Below are 19,726 nucleotides of genomic sequence, written 5' to 3'. Positions count from 1 at the left end.
GATTTTTTCTGAAATCCTGTAAAAAAAAATTCTGCAGGGAAGTAATCCTGCAGGCTTTTTGGTGAGCATTTCCCAGCCGGGTTTTTAAGGAATCATAAGGAAATCCTGTGGAATTTCCAGCTGGGTGTGTTTTGAGATAAAAGACAATACATATTCAGACTGAAAAAAGGATTATAGTGAGCCAAAGCATACAACTCCAAAACAAGACAGTATCAATGACAGTTGTTGATGTAAATGTCCCACTGACTGAACGTTTTGAGATATTAAAGGACAAGTTTAATGATATTCTCTATATCTTTATTGTCCACAAATCCAAAACAAAGGTTTAACAATATTGAGAGATGGAGCAAATATTCATTTTTTTTCTTTTGTTGGGATTTGTTGACAATAACAGAAATATAGAATATCCCCAGCCTTTTTGGAAACAGCAGAGATAAAAACCAAATACCACCACATAGACAGTAAAACTATTACTGTTACTGTATGTGTGGATTTTTTGTTGCTGTTTCTGATGCTGCCACTGGGGGGCGCCAACGCTTCAACAATTTAAATCCTGCACATAGCAGCTTTAAAGTTAGAGTATGTAATGTTATATTTTCTGCATTATAATGACCAAAAACGACTAGACTTATGTTATATACTTTTGTTATTTGGTCACCTGTCAGAAATGTAGAGGCTCCCTGTAAAAAACGTTTAATGTGAAGGTATCCTAACTGAGAGAAGCTGACTGTCATGACAGCAATAGTGGTAAAGACAACAACTCCCATGATTCCACACTCATGACATCACAAAATTCTGTCTTTTGTACTTATTTTAGATGAGAGACCTCCTCCAGACCCCATAAAAACTACATATTGTGCATTTAAGTCATATGAATATTCATTCCAACATAATCAAAAAGAATCAAACATGAAGCGACAATAACTAATATTTTTATGATATTAAAATAGTAAAGTAGTAATAATAATAACAGTTGCTAATAGTAACAAACCCCCTGAGAACCTTTTATGGCTGTGCATTGTCACTCTACTTACATTTTAAGTTCACTGTAACTCTCATGGCATAGTTTTCGCTCCAGAAATCCCACTGTAGACTACCTGCTCAGCTCTAGATGACAGATAAACACAGTTAGCACCTAGCTGGTGAACACAGTGGAGCATTTAGCAGCTAGATAGAGCCAGATATCTATTCAGGAGGTGGTAGAGACCAAAACTGAGGTAAAAGAGAGTGAATATTAGATCTATATTTATGATGGACAGAAATGTTTTGAAATGAATCCTAATGTCGCTGTGTGTTTGCTGGATGTGTAACTGTATGCCAACTTGTTTGCTGGAAAGGTGAAGCTATGTGTCAGTTTTGTGTTCACAGATAGTTTATGCTGCCCCCAAGTGGCCAAAAAATCTGAGTTCATTAGAGAGTTAGTGGAAACAGTGGAAAGGTTTACAGGAAGTAACAGTAACATATTTTCTGAGGCTCACAGCATCATTAACCAGCTTTATGTGCACTCCCTTCTCCTATTGGGTACAGCTGTTACAAAGCAGAGCTGTGTTTGACCACCAGCTGCTGGTTTTTCATCAAAATGGGATAAATAAAACAACCTTTAAAAAAAAAAAAGTATCCGACTAGAGAATGTTTCCTGCAGCTTAATGTCCCGGATTTGAATTCTTCTCATACTGACATTAATAGAGTAAAACTTTCTTTTGAGCTCTGTCTGTATCTGTCTCTCTCTCTCTCTCTCTCTCTCTGTCTCTGTCTCTCTCTCTCTCTCTCTCTCTCTCTGTCTGTCCGTCTGTCTGTCTGTCTGTCTGTCTGTCTCTCTCTGGTGCAGAAATTCATAATTGAAATACTCTTTTTTATTTTTATGTAATTATTTTTTTCTTATTCTTAATATGTAATAATTTAATTCTAATGTAATGTATTATTATTATTATTATTATTATTATTATTATAAAACTAATTTAGCACCTCATGAACATAAAATAAAATAAGTAAGCAAAATTGTTTCTTTTTGAGTGAGTCAGATGTCAGATATTAATGCCAACAACTGCTGGAAGCTTGAAACTTGAGCCTTTTACCAAACACTCCTCACCATAGACTGTATAGATCCTCACACATGCTGAAGCCTCTGAAGGAGTTGCTGCGCCCTCATGTGACAACTGGCGAGCATTGCAGCACTATCATTGGCCTCCCAGTGCTGAGTGAGGTGTGTTAGAGGGTGTGAACAGAGTGACGCAAAGGAAAGGAAAGGAAAAAATCTCCCCTCTACATTCAATAACCTGAGCAGGCAGGGACAGGCAAAGCTCAATTGCCAAGATCACAGTGAGCAGAATGGATACAGAGAAGAATGTGACTCTCAGAGAAGGATTCCTGGTGAAAAGGGTAAGACACTTTTAATGTGTGAAATACATCATTAGTCCAATTATGTAAAATACAGATTTACCTGTGTAGTGGGGGATGTAGCAACAGTGGAAAATATACATTTTTATTTTAATTTGCAGAATTTTTTGGCCATTTCTCAGGCTGATGTAAATTTTTTCACCACAAAAACAAACAAACAAACAAATAAAGCAGGGCTAACATAATGGCTAACACTAACATTTCCCATATTTTTTTAAATAATGTGATTATACAGGGTCATTTTGTACAAAACTGGAAGGCTCGCTGGTTTGTGTTGATGCCAGACAAACTGCTGTACTACAAGTACGAAGGAAGTAAAAGAGACTCCTGTCAGCGAGGGAAAATCCTGCTGAAGGACTGTGTGATAACTTCTCCTTTTCTGGAGTGTGAAAACCGACTGGTGAGTCTATTCCCACTCAGGAGTTACTTGTTACTTGTGTAATGTTATAGATAAACAAAAGTTTCATAGGACTCCAAAGTTTAGAGGACTAAAATAAAGTTTGCATATGAAAATTATGTTGGGAAGTTACTTTGAAAAAGTTTAAGTAAAGTTTTTCCTCATTGAGTGATGACAACATTCGACCTTTGAATTATATGCATTAATATTACATTTTATTATAGACCTCTATAGTTTTCTAAGTTCAATATAGAATAAAGATCAAATAAACCTTCATCTTGAAGAGGAGAAAATAAAAACAACAAAAAGTTTTTTTTTCTGAAAAGACAATTAATAAACATACACAATATATTTGCAGAACTATAAATAATACACAAAAACTATAAATGATACACAAAAACACAGATTTGAATTTTAAAAAAATTAACTGAGAAAGTATCAACAGCAAAATTAACTTAAAGTATTAAAAGTAGACTTACTCATTGTGCAGAATGGCTGCTTTCATAGTGTTTTTTAATGAAGATAATACAAGCAAATACATGTAAAGGTTGTAGTTCATCAATGTGGGGACAATTTTATATACTTATATATCATATAAGTATACCTATATCATATAAGTATACCTCTGCATCATATTGTATATATACAGTCATGGAAAAAAATATTAGGTCACCCTTTTCTTTAATTTTGTTGTTCATTTTAATACCTTGTACAGTTAAAGGTACATTTATTTGGACAAATATAATGATAACAACAAAAATAGCTCATAAGAGTTTAATTTAAGAGCTGACATTTTCAATGATTTTATTGATAATGATTTTGGTTATTATCAAGATTTACATATATTGAAGAAAAAGGGTGGTCTAATAATTTTTTCCATGACTGTATATATATATATATATATATATATTATATATGTATGTGTGTGTGTGTGTGTGTGTTTGTTTGTTTATAGAACCTACAAGTTCTAACATTCATGTATTGGAGTAAAATGAACATTATTTTCCTGTAGTGGAGTAGAAGTATAAAGTTGCAGAAAATAAAGGTGCTCAAAAAGTGCAATACTTGAGTAAATGTACTTTTTACATAACATGACTTGGAGGAAACACAAGTGCATTAGGGGCCGTGGGACCAAGTGTTTTCCTTTGTTTATATTTTTATTAGCAGAAACCACACTGAAGTGACTTCACCGGATGAGGAGATCTGATCCTTTTATATGTTTTGCCTCAGGTTACTGTTTTGTCAGGACCTGATCTCCATTATCCAAAAATTCTTAAGAACAGTTTGTTATCTGTTTTTTTGGCTGAATATTCATGTATTTTTTTCCCTAGCTGGTGTTCAAGCTCCAGGCAAAGAATGGCGTGGATCATTTTTTGGAGGCTTGTTCCCGTGAGGAGAGAGACGACTGGGCTGCTGACATCACCGCTGCGGTGGAGAAGCTGGGGACGGCTGGAGGTGGGAAGGAGACGAACCAGGAAGACCCTGCTGGATCCCAGTTACACGACATCAATCTGAGGTAGGCGTTACAAACACCTGCAGACATCTTACTTTTGTCTCAGCTTGTTCATATATCTCCTTTCTTTGTATCTTTTACAGCAAAGTGTTGGACGACATGTATGACGTCCACAGTGGCATCACCATGAGCAACCATGTGGATCAGGGCATCATGTACAGCAACTGTTTCTCAGGTGAACCTTTCAAACATCTTTATTCTGCTGCAACCTCAGATGATATTTGCGTGGAACACTTCTAACCTTTTAAACTTGAACCCACTGACCTGCTGGTAAATCTGATTTGCAAAAATGTAAATAAAATTGAAATTTACAAAAGTCTACAAAGATATTAAATGTCAGGCTGAATTTTATCAGCTATCTCTCTCTCTCTTTCTCTCTCTCTATCTATCTATCTATCTATCCATCCATCCACCCTTCCTTCCTTCCTTCCTTCCATCCATCCATCCATCCATCCATCCATCCTTCCTTCCTTCCTTCCTTCCTTCCTTCCTTCCATCCATCCATCCTTCCTTCCTTCTTTCCTTCCCTCCTTCCTTCCTTCCTTCCTTCCATCCTTCCATCCATCCATCCATCCTTCTTTCCTTCCCTCCTTCCGTCCTTCCTTCCATCCTTCCATCCATCCATCCATCCATCCATCCATCTTATTGTGATGTCCCTGCAGGTTCAGCGGTGGTGGACTGGCTGGTGTTCATGCAGCTGGCTCTGACCCGTGTGGAGTCCATGACCTTGGCCTCGGCCCTGCTGGAGGAGGGTTTCCTGCGTCCCGTGGGTCAGAGGAGTGTGGAGGCTCTCCGCACCGCCGGCCTCAGTGAGCTGTTCATGGACGACTCCACGGCACTCTACAGCTTTGTGAGTAGCAGGAAGTCCCACACCAGCAGCACTTTACATCTTCATACATTATATTTATTCATGGCCGCCAAATATCGATATTAAGTGTTTCGTTGGGCTGTCAGCCATTTTTGTTTTTTCTGGAGAAAGCAGCGGGCTCAATTTTAGGAATATACAGGAAATCATATGAAACTAGAAGATCGAAGGAATCTATAGGCACCATGTGTGTCAGATATCGTGTCAGTAAATTGTCGGAATAACGATGGAAATGTAGGCTTTTTTTTACGTTTCATTAAAGTTCATTAAAGCTTAAAGTTGAGGAAAGTTTGATAACATGCTGCAGGTGTTGTTGTCCACATGTTTGATATCAGTTAGATAAGATCAATTTGACTCTGTGGGTTTGACTCTCACTGTGGAGAAATAAAAAGACTGAAGTGAGATGAATAGACTGAGAATTTTCTCTTATTTGACAAAACAATTCTTGATTGAATTTGATTTTGTGGACACAAAATGCAGTTAAACAGTTAAATTGCAATATATCGTATCGCAATACCAACCATATCGCAAAATTCTTAAAATCGCATTAATATTGTATTGTCTCTGCTGATTCACACCTCTACATACTGTCCAGATTTTTAGTAAATTACTATTATAGTTTGGTAAATTCCCCTCTGGAAGGGATATAAGGAAAAGCACGTCAGATACCACTCGGGTCTCTCTTTTTCCTTTCACGTTTATTGCATAATCAAGCACAACAAACACCCACACACCAGCCAGCCGACACTCTTAATCAGTGGTTAGCTCGATGGACAGAAAGTTATTTAGACCCCTAGTTAGGCTGTAAACCGGCAAGGTGTACCAGTCCTGACAATCAATTAAGTGAAGTGGAATAAAATCAAACGATTAACTGTACGTTTAACAAACCCCGCCCACTTCAAGTTTACAGTCGCGAGATAAGGGAAATCTAATCAAACAAACCTATCATAATTAAAACATACATCACTTGTAGTAAATATATAATATATAATAATATATAATATAAATGGAACAATACTTTCAACTGCTGGACAGTTATACACATAAAGACATATTTTTTTAGTGTTTGTCCATATATTTAGTAGGTTGGAGCGGCATTTAATCCACAGCATGTTTATGTTTGATCACAGTCTGAAAACTTAAAGAAGAGAGGCAGCGTGAAGGCAGAGACGTCCCTGTCTGCCGTGGAGCTCAGTGGGAAAGTTGTCAGGAGAGGATTTCTACTAAAACAGGTAAACACATTGTATTATCCCTGTGCTAAGATGCCATTTCAGATATTCAAATGATCCTTTTACACCAAGCCTTGTTTTGGAACTTCCACCTTTTTGTCATAGCCAAATGGAAAGATTAGGTTAGAATTTGGATAATGTGCTTCTTCTTTTGTGTCTGGTTAAAACCCAACCATAACTGCATCAATGCAAATTTTACGCAAAACACTTCCCCTACAATATGTCATATTTGAATATTAAAACTGACCTCCTGCATCTTGTCAACCAAACCTGTATACAATTCCAGACCTCTAGGCTTAAACTTATGGCAGCTAGGGTGCTTTTAGTTTGTATTGTTGCAGGACTTATGCAAAACTATGAAATGTGTATTTGAAAAAAGAGGTTATGTGATAACTATATAAGGGATGTGCCCGAATCCGAATACATAAATCAGTGATGGGAACAGTTACTTCTACTATCCCTAGTTGCTTGCTATATTTGTTGTAAAGATTATGATTAACATATCTGTGCATCATTATGTTTGTTCAAATTATTAAACGTACAGTATGAGGATGTAGCAATATATTTCATAATTAATTAAATGCCAATATTAAATTAATTATATGCATTGGAAGCCCAAAAATTGCACTGCCAATGAAAATTAGGTTAGAAAATACAATATTTGAACTATTTAATGTGACTTCTTATAAAAATATGTCTTTTAGATACAAATAGAGATAGATCATTTTGTTGGTTAAACAAATACAGATTAAAAATACAGATAATGATGTCTCTCTACAACAATAAACTATACACAAAAGAAGCTTGGCACCCGTGAGAATGAGGGTTTTAAGAGCTTAAACCTAATGACTTTATTCATTCTAATTACAGATCAGTTGTAATCTGTTAATTACAGACTGTTTACCACTTGGATAAAGGTTGTAGAGGGTCAGGACCAAAATATTTTTATCAAACCCCTCTGGTCAACAGGTTATCAGTTTTTATAAAAGCATTATTGCTGAATATGAAGAATAAACAACAGCCAAAGGGGTTTTTCTCAACCTGGCAACCCAAAAATTGACCTTATTTCTGCTACAACCTTTAATAGAGGGTGCCTTATTAAAAAAGTGGTATAATTTCTGTGTTATGGCTTTGACAAATTCATTTAAACATGATGTGATCAAATGAACTCATCACACTAACACTTCTTTAATCACAGGGACACCGGAGGAAGAACTGGAAGGTGCGACTGTTTGTGCTGCGTTCAGAGCCGGCTTTCCTTCACTATTATGATCCCACCAAGGTGAGTGTGCAGCCAATAATAAATAGTAATTTGCTTTGTGTATTTAACTTATGAAAACTGCAAAAACATGATGACACGACCTCACTGAATGCTTAAATGATGACAACACTGAACAGAAGATTTGCAGAACAAAGCAGTGGTTTTGTGTCTCAGCCTCAGGCTGTCTATGACTCTGAAGCTGTCGTTACTCATGATGTATTTCTACTCATCATGTATTTCTTCATATCAGAGTCAGTCTTATCCACTTCCTGTCTTATGTCACTTGTCAGGATGACATCAGCCCAGCTGGCGGCTTCGCGCTGCGATCCTGTCTGGTGTCTTCTCTGAACGATAACGGAGTTCCCTCAGGTGAGTCACTGTCTACAGCTCCAGCAACCTCAGGAGCTTTTTCCAAAATAAACAAAGTTATTAAAACATATTTCAAGATAGGACAAGTAATGAGAGGGAATGGTTCTGTTGTGATTCTGCTTGATTGCGGTTATATGTCTGTGCAATTTGCCGCCTTCTTAGAGAGTTAAGAAAACTTTCCAACAGTCCTTGAACGGATCATAAGTTACGAAAGCTTCTGTTACAAAAACTTACCAAAACAAAGCTTAAAATTGTGGGTTTTCTTCCAAAATCACTTTATTCTACATGTTTATTAAGTTTAATTAAAAGGTTGCCAAAAATAAACAGTTTGGAATAACTAGATCCTGTTAAAAACATTAAATTCTGTATTCCTCAGCAACACTGTGAAGCCATGATTGATTTTGAAGAGATAAACAGTCATGTGACAAATATTCACTGACAATCAGAGAGAACTGCAGGCTGTTTACACAGAGCGGAGAGGAGAGGACAAGACAGGAGAGGCTGGAAGTTGTAAAGAGGCAAATTGTTCAATATGACCCAATTTTTTGTGACACTTTACTTTAAAAAAAACAAACATTTTTGAGTTGTTCCTACTTCTAGCCATGATTGTTATGATTCCTTAGAGCTGTAGGACTTATTTTTATTGCAGTGAAATACAACAACAAATACAACAGCTACAGTGAGTAAAATGTAAAAAGAGCAAAAAATGCCCTGAAATAACTTGGAGTTCAGAGGGTCTGTCTGTCCACCCAGAGCAGCCTTATTGAGTCCATCCTAATACTTTACTCACCCTAACTTCTCCTCCAATAGGTGTGAAAGGCAACATTCAAGGCAACTTGTTTAAAATCATCACTCAGGCAAACACACATTACTTCATCCAGGCTCCGACCCACCAGGACAAGATGGACTGGATCGACGCCATCAGAGAGAACATATAGAGCAGCGAGTCCAAACTCCACTTCACTTTGAGAGAGTTCATGAAGAAGACTGAATTTACACATTCTGTGAATGTAAACTGTAGCAACAAACTGGGTCCAGGAAATTTAAATGAAAGTGATAGTGGTTAGAAATATTTCTGTTCATTTATTTTTTCCCAGTTTGATTATTTTGTATTTTAAAGTTTGTTCAAGGTCCTAGCAGTCATAGCATTTTCTCTTATAATCATTCAGTTTAAGTCACAAAAAGATTTTTTCATTATGAAACAATAAAGCATTTTGACTTTATTTTCCAAACTGACTTTGTTATATAATTTCCTTAACCTGTCGTGAAAAGAACATTTACTCAAATACGTTTAGGTACTTTTACTTGTGTTTCTATTTTCTATCTATTTCTTGATAACTCTACTCCCTTTCATTTATTAAAAAGTGTGCTTTTTACTACTTTTAAATGACAGCTCTAGTTACCAATATGCAGACAAACATTTTACCTCAAATAACATAAAATATAATAATGAATTGTTAAAAATAACTGAGTGGTTCCCAACCTTTTGACTTGAGAGACCACATATAAATCAGTGTGTATTCAGAGTACTTTATCATCTCTCAGACGCCTATGAGATAAAGAGGTCAAAACTTCAGCAACACACAACTTCAGTGTAAAACCAACATGTTTCACATTACACACATTACAACAACACGTTTCACAGTTATCCTGATGAAGGCCACAAGCGATACGTGATGATCTCACAACAAAGATGTTGGAGTTCTGACCTCATCAGACTTTGGAAGTGTGTAAAATTGTGCCGGAAACCCCCATTTTGTTTTCCTCTAAACTTATGATAATGCTCATACTTTTACTGAACTAAAAGTTAAAAATGGAATACTTAAAAGGATTACTTTATTTCCCCAACCAAGGACTTTGTGTCTTTGTTTCTTTTTGTCTGTTTGTCAGCAGGATTACAGAAACTATTGGCACGACTTTCATAAAAAGGCACCATCAGACCTGCAACAAACACTGTCACGGCTGCTCACTGTTGTAGCTTTGAAACTCATCATCTCTTAAGTTTTTAGTTTAAATATTTTAAAGATTTGAATTAACCCATAAGAACCCAGACCCAGTTATCCTTAAAGGAAAATCATGGGGGCTATATCACAGACCAAGTGGACCACATATACCCCTTTATGATGTTTTTTTTTCTTTTTAATTCTACCCCTAAATGTCAAAGATCTGTGATGTGACACATACGATACATTGGGCCTTTATGGTATTGATGTTTATAATATCTCTTATTTTAAAATAAAAAACACAAAACTAGACACATTTTCTGCTTACAGAGACACAAATTTGCCTTTTTCTTTGCATCTCCACAACATTTATCAAAATTGTGACATGAATAGTGTTTAAAATTATTTTTCAGATTTGTTTTTAAGTAAAAAAACAATAATAAATCAATAATAAATAAAAACAAATATCAATTTGCCTTTTTGTTTGCATCTCCATAACATAAATCAAAATTGTGACTTTAATTTGTTCAGGAAATATGGTCAGAACAAGTTAAATGCAATACAGGACACCCTGTTAACGGATTAGAATTGTTAAATGGGTTTAAACTTAGCCTCGGAACAAAAATTAGCTTTTTGAAATAAGCTACTTTTTCACATTTCTGTTTCCAGTCACAGCCACATTTTGGAGAAGTCTTGCTGAGGAATTTAATGAGTTAATGTGAAGCATAAAGCTGAATATGGGAGATTCTAGAAGATTTAAAGTGTTTGTTACACGGGTGTCACCATGGGTTCTTATGGGTTAATTTATCCATTTCACAACTTCTTCAACGTCATTCAAAAATATTGTTATTTACTGCTTTTCTGGAAAATATGTGATATAATAATGATAAGAAGAATTATAATGGTGTTCTATCATAGTCCTATACTTTGGTCAGTATGACTAGGAAATTGTATGTGATTTTAAAAAGGTCTTAAAACTTGCTGTAGAAACCTGGAGTGGAATATTTTTTATGGTTTTATAGGCTACTATTACTGAAGTAAAGGATCTAAAAGGAAGTACAAGTAGAGACAAGAAAATCCTCTGGACGTATTTGCCACAATCATGAAGTTTTAGCTGCTCCCAGCGATCACAGACAGGCACTCCCACTCAGCAAGCTGAGTCGAGCCTTTATCTGGATGACTCAGGCTGAGCTGGTGTTTGTTCGGAGCCGTCTTTCCAATGAACTCATCAGTGACACAATACCTCAGTGAGATATGTTACTGTAAAACAGGGTTTGGAGTCAATCCAAGTGGCTTTTACTCGACCACAAATCGTAAAAAACAAAGAAAAATAACAACAAAAGTGATTTATTGCGGTGGAGTAAAGCCATAATGAAACATTAACATGATAAAAAAGTGCTCAGGGTGAAATAAAAGTACACAAACTAGTGGGCGTTAATCGCTTTTCAAAGGTGATAATGATACAAAACGTGTGTGACCTAATCCGTCCAGATGTGTGTTTGATCTGGAGACAAACTGAGAGGAATGAAACAAACTGTGTGTGTTACTGGCATGCACTAATGTATGCTAAAGTATTTGACATTATTACACCTGTTACAGTACTTAGTCGGGCACAGAATTACAATCAGCTGATTTCAGAAACATTCATCTTCATGCAGGCGCTCGTAAACGTAAGTGCTTTCAAAGGTTAACTCCAGAGAAATCAAAGACAAACGTCTGAGATTTTTTGAATGCACAAAGACGGATGCAGCACTCCTTTTTATAGCAGTGACACATCATGTTTGTGCAAATGTTCATCCGGGAGGGAAAATATTATAGCTTGGACCACATTGGTTTCAGTTCAAATCACATTCCTCGGTTGATTTCAAGACATTGACGACTGTCACATTATCTTCAAGTCCCCAAACAGGTAATCTAGTGAAGGCACTTTGTCTTAACACGTGATTACGAGGCAGGTGTAACTTTGTTTCCCCACATCCCCATCATCGTTTCATTCAAAAAAGTAGCTCTATTCTAACTGTATGTATTGTATACTGTCCCCAAAAACATCCTCAAACGCTGGTGCTAGGCCACCTTGGTGAGGTGGACGTCTCCGAAGACTCGTAAGGCAGTGAGGGAGGCGAGCGGAGTGAACCGGTGGCTGAATCCACACAGAGGCTGTCCGTCCACCAAGATACGAAACTGCTGGTGCTCACAAACGATCTCCATCTAGCAGGCAGAGGGAGTGGAGAGGAGGAGAAGGTCAGGTTTCAAGTTTAATGCATTAAATTTAGTGGTGCAATGTAACTAAGTACATTTACTCAAGGACTCATGTTTATTTTACTTGATTATTTTCTTTCCATGCCACTTTCCACTTGTACTGCACTGTAACAAATTGCTGTATGATATTTTCTAAGTCTCTTCTTGTATACATTTTTTTAATGGCTGTATTTTACTTAACTAGCTCATTCAGTATATGGTATATTAAAATTACTGAGGTGACAGTGAAGACAGCACTTAATTCATAGTAATTGGCTTTCAGACAGTAATAGGTTCTATTTACAAAAAATGACTGCATTGTATACTGCAACAATATTGCAACTAGCTTCAGCACTATACTGTGTTTTAGTCTACTGTAAAAATCAATGAAATGCAGGATTTGACTTTAATTCAGTATGTGGTTTTATCACAGTACCATAGTGTAAAGTAGATAACAGTAAGGGAACTTTAAAATTAACAGTAGAAGGCTGGCAACCCTGCTGCCAGTATTTTACTGTTAATGTACAAGACAATTGTTTACAGTGTGGATTACATCTCAGAGGTAAAAACTTTCACTTTTTACTCCATGACATTTATTCGACAGCTCTAGTTACTTTACAAATTAAGATTTTTGCACTCAAAACATACAAAGAGCTTCTAAAACATTAGGTTTTGTTATAAATTTAGCTGGATAACAGTAAATACAAGTACAGCTGAAATGATTTGTCGATTAGTTGATTTGTTAACTGGCAGAAAATTAGTACTTTGCAGCTCTTTTGCAAAAAGTTTAGGATTTTTTGTGTTTGCCATGATTGCAAAAAATGTCTCTAACAAAAGTCAGGATTTAAAACTCTTCCTTTTAATCATTTAAGTCTAGTTTAAATAATTTTGAATTTTCTGATTATTTTATACATTGTGTGTTTATTACTTTTGCTGCTTTAAAGGGTAATACCACCTAAATTAGGATTTCCAATATGTTATTTTTATGAAATACTACTTTTATGAAAGTATTAGTGAACAAAACCCAATCTCTCTCAGAAACCAGATAAATAAAGGCCAGTTCAGACAAAAGATCTGCAACGAGACAAAACCACTTTAGAACGTTGCAAAAAAAAGTTAAAAAATAAAGCAATTTGCACTTAAACCACAGAAAAAACTTGAGGAGTTGTCCAGTATTCTTTTTGCAATCTTAATAGACTTTGCTGCCCACAGTTTATGTTCATGAATCTCAGAGATAATATAAAAGTACCTTGAAGGATTCTCCAGGTGCAAAAGGAAAGAAGGAGAGAGTAGTTTCAGGTCTTCCCCACTTTCCAGCCAGGCGGGCGTTGCGTTGGACCGCTTTATCCATGAAGCTCACCTTCAGCTGGAGTCCCACGTCTCCCTCCGTCTCCTCCTCCTGAGGCGCACTGGACAGAATCACCTCGATGCTGCGCAACACACACCAGACATCAGTGGTGCACAATACAACAGTTAAAACACTGGCATGCAGTGGTTGTACACATTTTAGGTACTTCTACTGTACTTGAGTATTATCTTCTTAGAGGGAAATATTGCACTTTTTTCTCCCCCTGTGTTTATTTGACAGCTTCGGCTACTTTATAAATTAAGATTTTTGCACTCAAAACACATAAAAATGAAAAATACAGTATTTATGTATATTTTAAACAGCTGAAACCATAGGTAGAGTAATCAATTGACAGACAATTAATTAGAAACTATTTTGATAATCATTCACCCATTTTTCTTAAAAAAGTATTATATTATTGTTATTATTAATATATTATTGCACAAGTTTCTCAAATTTGAGGATTTTCTGCTTTTCCTTTTCATTATTTCTCTAGAATTTCAGTTTATTTTTATAATTTGTCATAATTATATATAATATATAATTATATATAATTATAATTCATAATGATATAAAATATACAATAATATATAATTATAATTCATAATCAAAAAATCATTAGTTTCAGTCATGTACTTAATGTTTTTTTTTTTTTAAATGAGCCGCACCTCAACTAATGACAGTAAGAATCTATGAGCAGTAATAATGTAAACGCCTGATTAAACTTACTTAATTTTCCTAAAGTAGCATTTTCAATGTTTGTATCTACTTTATCAGAGTAGTTTTACAGTGTGTTATTAGTACTTATACTTCAATAAAAGGATCTGAACATTTCCTTCACTGTAGCTTTTTCTGTCTCTCTTTCATTATTTACTTCTGATGGATTGAACTGGGTATAAACTTATGCAGATCCTTTAGAGAACAGTGACATCTTCTGGTCTTCATCATTACTGTAATGTAGCAATAAGGCGTTAAATGAAGAAAACTCGATCACAAATAATGTTGATGTAGTGGGTTTACGCACTCTACTTAATAAAAAAAATGTGTTCGGTTGTTCCTCCAGAGGATATGTAATATTGCTGTTTGTGCAGCCAACTTTCAGTGGAGAAAAATAACAATTAGAATGTACATTTACTCAACTTTAGTATAGTTTTGAGATACTTGTACTTTACTCAAAGATTTTTTTTATTTTATGTTACTTTGCACATTTAATTTACTACATTTCAGAGGTAAATATTTTACTTTTTACTCCACTGCTGAAGTTACCTTGCAGATTAAAACTTTTTTTTTACAGACAACACATTTTATCATTTTAACATATTTTATCAGTTTATAAAATATGATGCACTCTGCATTATGAGTACTTTGACTTTTCATACTTGAAGTGCATTTGTTGCCATTACTTCAGAATTAGTTTTAACTTTTAATGTATTTTTTAAATATGATGTTACTACTTTTTCTTCACTGAATGACTTGAATATTTTTTTAATACAGTGAACGTTAGTCTTTGGCCCAGATTCTGCAAAGCTAAAACATACAAAACTATTTTTCTTTAACCCTATGATGCACAACATGGGTCTAAAGTGACCCAACTAAGTTTTTATATTCTATATCTTTGCAATAAATTAATTTCATAATTTAGTATTCCATGTTTTCCTTGATTAACAGTTTTTGATCATCATACGTCCTCATTTTTTTGTTTTAATTTCTTACTTTTTGAATGAAAACCCTTTTTTTATCGCTACACTTCTAATGCACAAGGCCATTTGACCCATGTGTGTAAACTTGATGTAATAATACAAAAAACATTTTTCTTCATAAAGTATGAAAGGAAAAATGGATATAATGTTGTAATAAAAAAAAGTTATTCAAACACACAGCCAGCATGAAATAACATGGGAAATGAATGCAGGTCATTTTGGACCCATATTGTACATTAGAAGGTGTTTATATGTTGTGCATCAAAGGGTTAATTTGGGGTCAATTTTTGGTGAAATACATTTTATTTGAACCTGATCTGAGCTCCAAAATCACATAGGACATATTTTTGGCTGCAAACTTTCATTGAAACTAATAGTGGATGTGGTATCCATGGCAACACCAAGTTTTATTAACAGTTAGCCTGGCTTTAATTATAACACCCGGCTTACACATTCGTAAATAAGAAAGAGACATAAAATAAAGAAAGGAACAGGGTTGTCATGTTACATTCAGTGTCCAGGAAAATAGCCCTTTGAGAACATCTGTCCTTAAAACTTTGATGCTTCTGCAGCTAAAAATAAGTTCCTTGACATAAAAAAAAATGTCTGCGTCATTGCTTATTTTGGCAAAGTTTTTTTTTCTTGTGAAGACTAATTTCCTCTCTTACTGGAACTTAATTGGCGACCGAATAGCTAAACGACCAGCTGATGTTATCAACCACAGCAACTCCAGAATGACTCTTCAGATTTCATGGGATTTTGCAGCTCTCCCACGCGTATTCACATACTAACCTATAATTAGGAGACGCTCTGGCATTACCAAGATATTTTCCCAAAACGGGATCGAGCTGGGTGGTTGGCACACACACACACACACACACACACTCAAACAGGGACAACAGCTGTCTATTTGCTTTCCAATTCAAGGCATTTATAGCACTAACTTTAATTGGCTGCCACGTCATGTGTGCAACAGTAGCTTTCATAAATAATGTATCGGCCGATTTTTATTATAAAATAAAAACAGGTGTGTTCACTTACCTCTTGGGTTTCTTGTTAATAATTCCCATAACAACGAGTTTCATTGAAGGCCGCAGCCCACCCTTTATCTCTCCGGTGTACTCCCCCTGTGAAACAATAGAGATGTTGAGCGGTCACACAAAATGAGGCCTGCAGATAAACAGAACTACTGTATTACTGCATGGTGTGTCTTCATCATGCAGCCTGTTGGTGTCTTAATCTGCGGTGAGCTGCAACCCTATGGCACCGATGGGAACAAAAGCTTTATTGATCCACATTTAAACAACCAGTGACTCAGCTGCACAAACTCTGCTTCTCTATTTCTCTCACTAAGCCACGCCGAAAACTAAATGAAATGGAAATGAAATCATATTTTGCAGGAACGCTAAAATGCATGCAGTAGAGGCGTAAATAAAGAGCACGCAGCTACATACATTTTGTTTCTTGTCCTTTTCTTCCATTCCACTCAGGGCGTGATGCAGTGTGCAGGGTTTCGAGCCGTGATGCCAACTGATTGACTCTTCCTCCAGCTGGCAAACCCCGCCTGCACTGCGTTGTCATAGAGACAGCCTCCCAATTTGGCGGTGATGATAGTGGGAGACGGGCAGAGGTTGTGTATTACAATGTGAATAGACAACATGTCAGTAAAATTCTTATTATTATGACGAAAATTTAATTCAAGAAGTTCATTTATAGAGCACATTTCTGTAAAAAGGCCATTCAAAGTGATTTTATTTATTTTTTAAAGCAAAGAGACAAAATCCAAATAAATACAATATAAAATGGCATTTAAATACATTCAAAAACAGTGTGTGGACGTGTTGGTTCGTCCTTTGTTGCATCTTGTCACAGAACACTGTGTGCTTCTCTTTACAACCTGCTGCTGCGTTCACTGCTCACACAAATCCTCGTTCAATTCAGTACTCAAGAAAGTACAATATCACCCGACTCTCTTATTTTTGTATTTATTGTGCATTCGAGCTCCTCTTTCACATAGTAACAACAGACTCATGTGTTGAAGGAAAGTGAAAATTAAAATATATATTATTTGCTATTTTCCAGCAACAGAATTGATCATACGAACAAGTAGTATTTACAGAAAATGAAAAGTATAAAGCAAAAGAAATTGTCAACCACTTGATGCCTTGGTTTACATGTTTGTAATGGGGAGCGAGAAGAAGGACAAACTTATTAATTCCCATGACTTCTCCATGAGTTATTAATTCATTATTAACCAGCTTCCTTATTGATCTGAACCTAGACACTAATTACTTTTGATCTGAACCTAGACACTAATTACTTTTCCTAAATTATATATATATATATATATATAATTATAATTTACCACTATCATACAAATGTATAAATGTATTACTGATATGCATATCCTTACCCAAAATAGACATCAAAAACATCAATCAAAAATACATTTTATGACATATATATTTTTCTTCATCGTGTTGACTAGTTATCTTTTTGTATATGAGTATGTTATTTATATATAATATACAATAGAAATTAATAATATACAACATACATATAATAAACAACATATATAAATAATATACAATATCTGACTCTGCTTATAAAAATAGATCATACAATATTGAAATAGTTTATCTAGCTTTAAAAAGTAAGACCATTTTCTTATTCTTTTTGTTTGATTGTTTGTTCGTTTGTTTTCACTAGACAGGAAATGTTTGAGAAAGGGACATCAAATACTCAATAAGTTAAATATAGTGAAGAAAATGTACTTTGTTACATATTTTCCACTCAGCAGATGTTTCACAATAGTTTGCTGGCTTGTTATTATTAATTTATGTATCCTCCTGTTTCGCTCGCTGTATTTCTGACAGCACCTGAAGGCAGCAGTCACAGAGAGGAACGCCCACCTCCTCGTGCCAACCTTTGACCAACCAGCGTTCGAGAATCAGCTGATTGTGTCACATGACCTCCGCTAACACGCAGCTAGCCTGCTAGCACAACAGCTCAGGGGACAGCAGCAGCTTCCAGTGTAAATAGTCCCCAGTTTCGGGGTAAACAACACAAAGAAATGAGTAAGTAACTTTACTGAATACTCATTAACTTGTAAATGATTTATGAGTGTGGCTGCCAGCTGTTACGGAAGTTAGCTAACTTAATGTTTCACTAACAGACAGTCAGCAGGATTTGTAGCTAATGCTAACGCTAACTAGTGACAGTAATGTAAGTGTCAAACCTGAGGAGACACCATGGAGACATTTACTGTTTGAAAAAGCGGCTTTAATCTCTCTGACTGAACACAGCAGCTCATTCTACAGTTGTTTTCATTTCTTTCTCAACTTGCGTGTTTTGTTTGCACAAGCAATTAAAGGCACAGATGATAATTAGGAAATAAATGGTGAACTATTTCACAACTGTGATACAGAGCTTGCTTCGTAGGGACTTGGTGTGTCATTGAAGAAACTAAGCATGGATAATAGCCTTTTAACGAGCAAATTAAAGTCATTATTAATGGTAAGGGTGTTACAAATTTACAGAACAAACTTGATTAGATGAAATAAAAAATGAAAGTGTCTGAAATCAATTAACATTTGCTATTACATGCAATTTATAATGCTGTAAACCACATAAATTGCGCTAATGGAATGTAGTACAATACTGCTCAAAATGAATGAATTATTTAATAAACTATTGGTCGACTGATATGGGTTTTTTAAGGCCGATGCCGATACCGATTATTTTAACATCAGTCTTAACCGATCCCCGATATGTGCTACCGATTTTTTAGGCCGATTTTTTTGGGCCGATTCTTGAACCCGATGTTGCCTTTTCTCCCTCCATTCACATGATAAAAATGACACAATGATAACAAATGTTACACAAATGTTAAGTCTCAATTTAAACAAAAAAAAGAAACATTTATTAACAAAACAAAGAAAGCATTAACAGTCATTAACATAGGCCTCGTGGTGGCGGCGCCTCAGATGAGTCCACATATTTGATGTGTTTTTCTTTTTTCCGGTATCAGCACCCAGCTCACCAGCGAATGGCAAATGTTGCACCGAGCAAATATCGGCCCAATGTATCGGTCGACCTCTAAAACATAGACTCATATTGTTTATTTATAACACCATACATGGCTTGTTCTGAAGAGGTATGAGGAAATGCATACAAAACAAATGGCAATCGAATTGTTGATTATTCATAAAAACAGTTATATACTGTTATATATTACAGTACAGTTATAAGAGATAATGGAGATATGTGAAATGGGATATACTGATAAGTTATCTGAAGCTTGAGAATAGAGGCCCAGATGCTAATCAGATAGTATTTAAAATATGTGTTCACTAACACATCATCTAGATTTGAAAAAGGTGCAACTATTATACAGGAACGTTTACAACTTACAAAACACCTCCCTTTAGATGTACTATGTTTATGATATTCAAGCTTAAACATAT

At 35.5% G+C, this 19,726-nt stretch overlaps 2 protein-coding genes across 2 annotated transcripts; one reads left to right on the top strand and one right to left on the bottom strand.

Annotated features, from left to right (window-relative positions):
• The first annotated feature begins 2,294 nt into the window (after positions 1-2,294).
• On the top strand, positions 2,295-9,234 carry plek2 (pleckstrin 2). The gene is given in 9 exon segments (XM_059353876.1): positions 2,295-2,379; positions 2,633-2,797; positions 4,126-4,346; positions 4,391-4,482; positions 4,970-5,157; positions 6,303-6,404; positions 7,600-7,683; positions 7,953-8,031; positions 8,842-9,234. Coding segments are annotated over 9 exon segments (1,110 nt in total). The 5' UTR covers positions 2,295-2,328; the 3' UTR covers positions 8,970-9,234.
• A 2,071-nt stretch (positions 9,235-11,305) lies between these two features.
• On the bottom strand, positions 11,306-16,833 carry si:ch211-10a23.2 (Galectin-related protein A-like). Its single transcript, XM_059353455.1, has 4 exons — positions 16,715-16,833; positions 16,302-16,387; positions 13,462-13,642; positions 11,306-12,182 (listed from the first exon to the last, which is right to left on the bottom strand). Exons 1-4 carry the CDS (start codon positions 16,739-16,741, stop codon positions 12,039-12,041), a joined length of 438 nt encoding a protein of 145 aa, XP_059209438.1. The 5' UTR covers positions 16,742-16,833; the 3' UTR covers positions 11,306-12,038.
• Between the last annotated feature and the right edge of the window lie 2,893 nt (positions 16,834-19,726).

Source organism: Centropristis striata, chromosome 16 (assembly GCF_030273125.1).
Source record: "Centropristis striata isolate RG_2023a ecotype Rhode Island chromosome 16, C.striata_1.0, whole genome shotgun sequence".
Taxonomy (NCBI): Eukaryota; Metazoa; Chordata; class Actinopteri; order Perciformes; family Serranidae; genus Centropristis; species Centropristis striata.
This window is presented reverse-complemented; position numbering and strand designations above follow the sequence as displayed.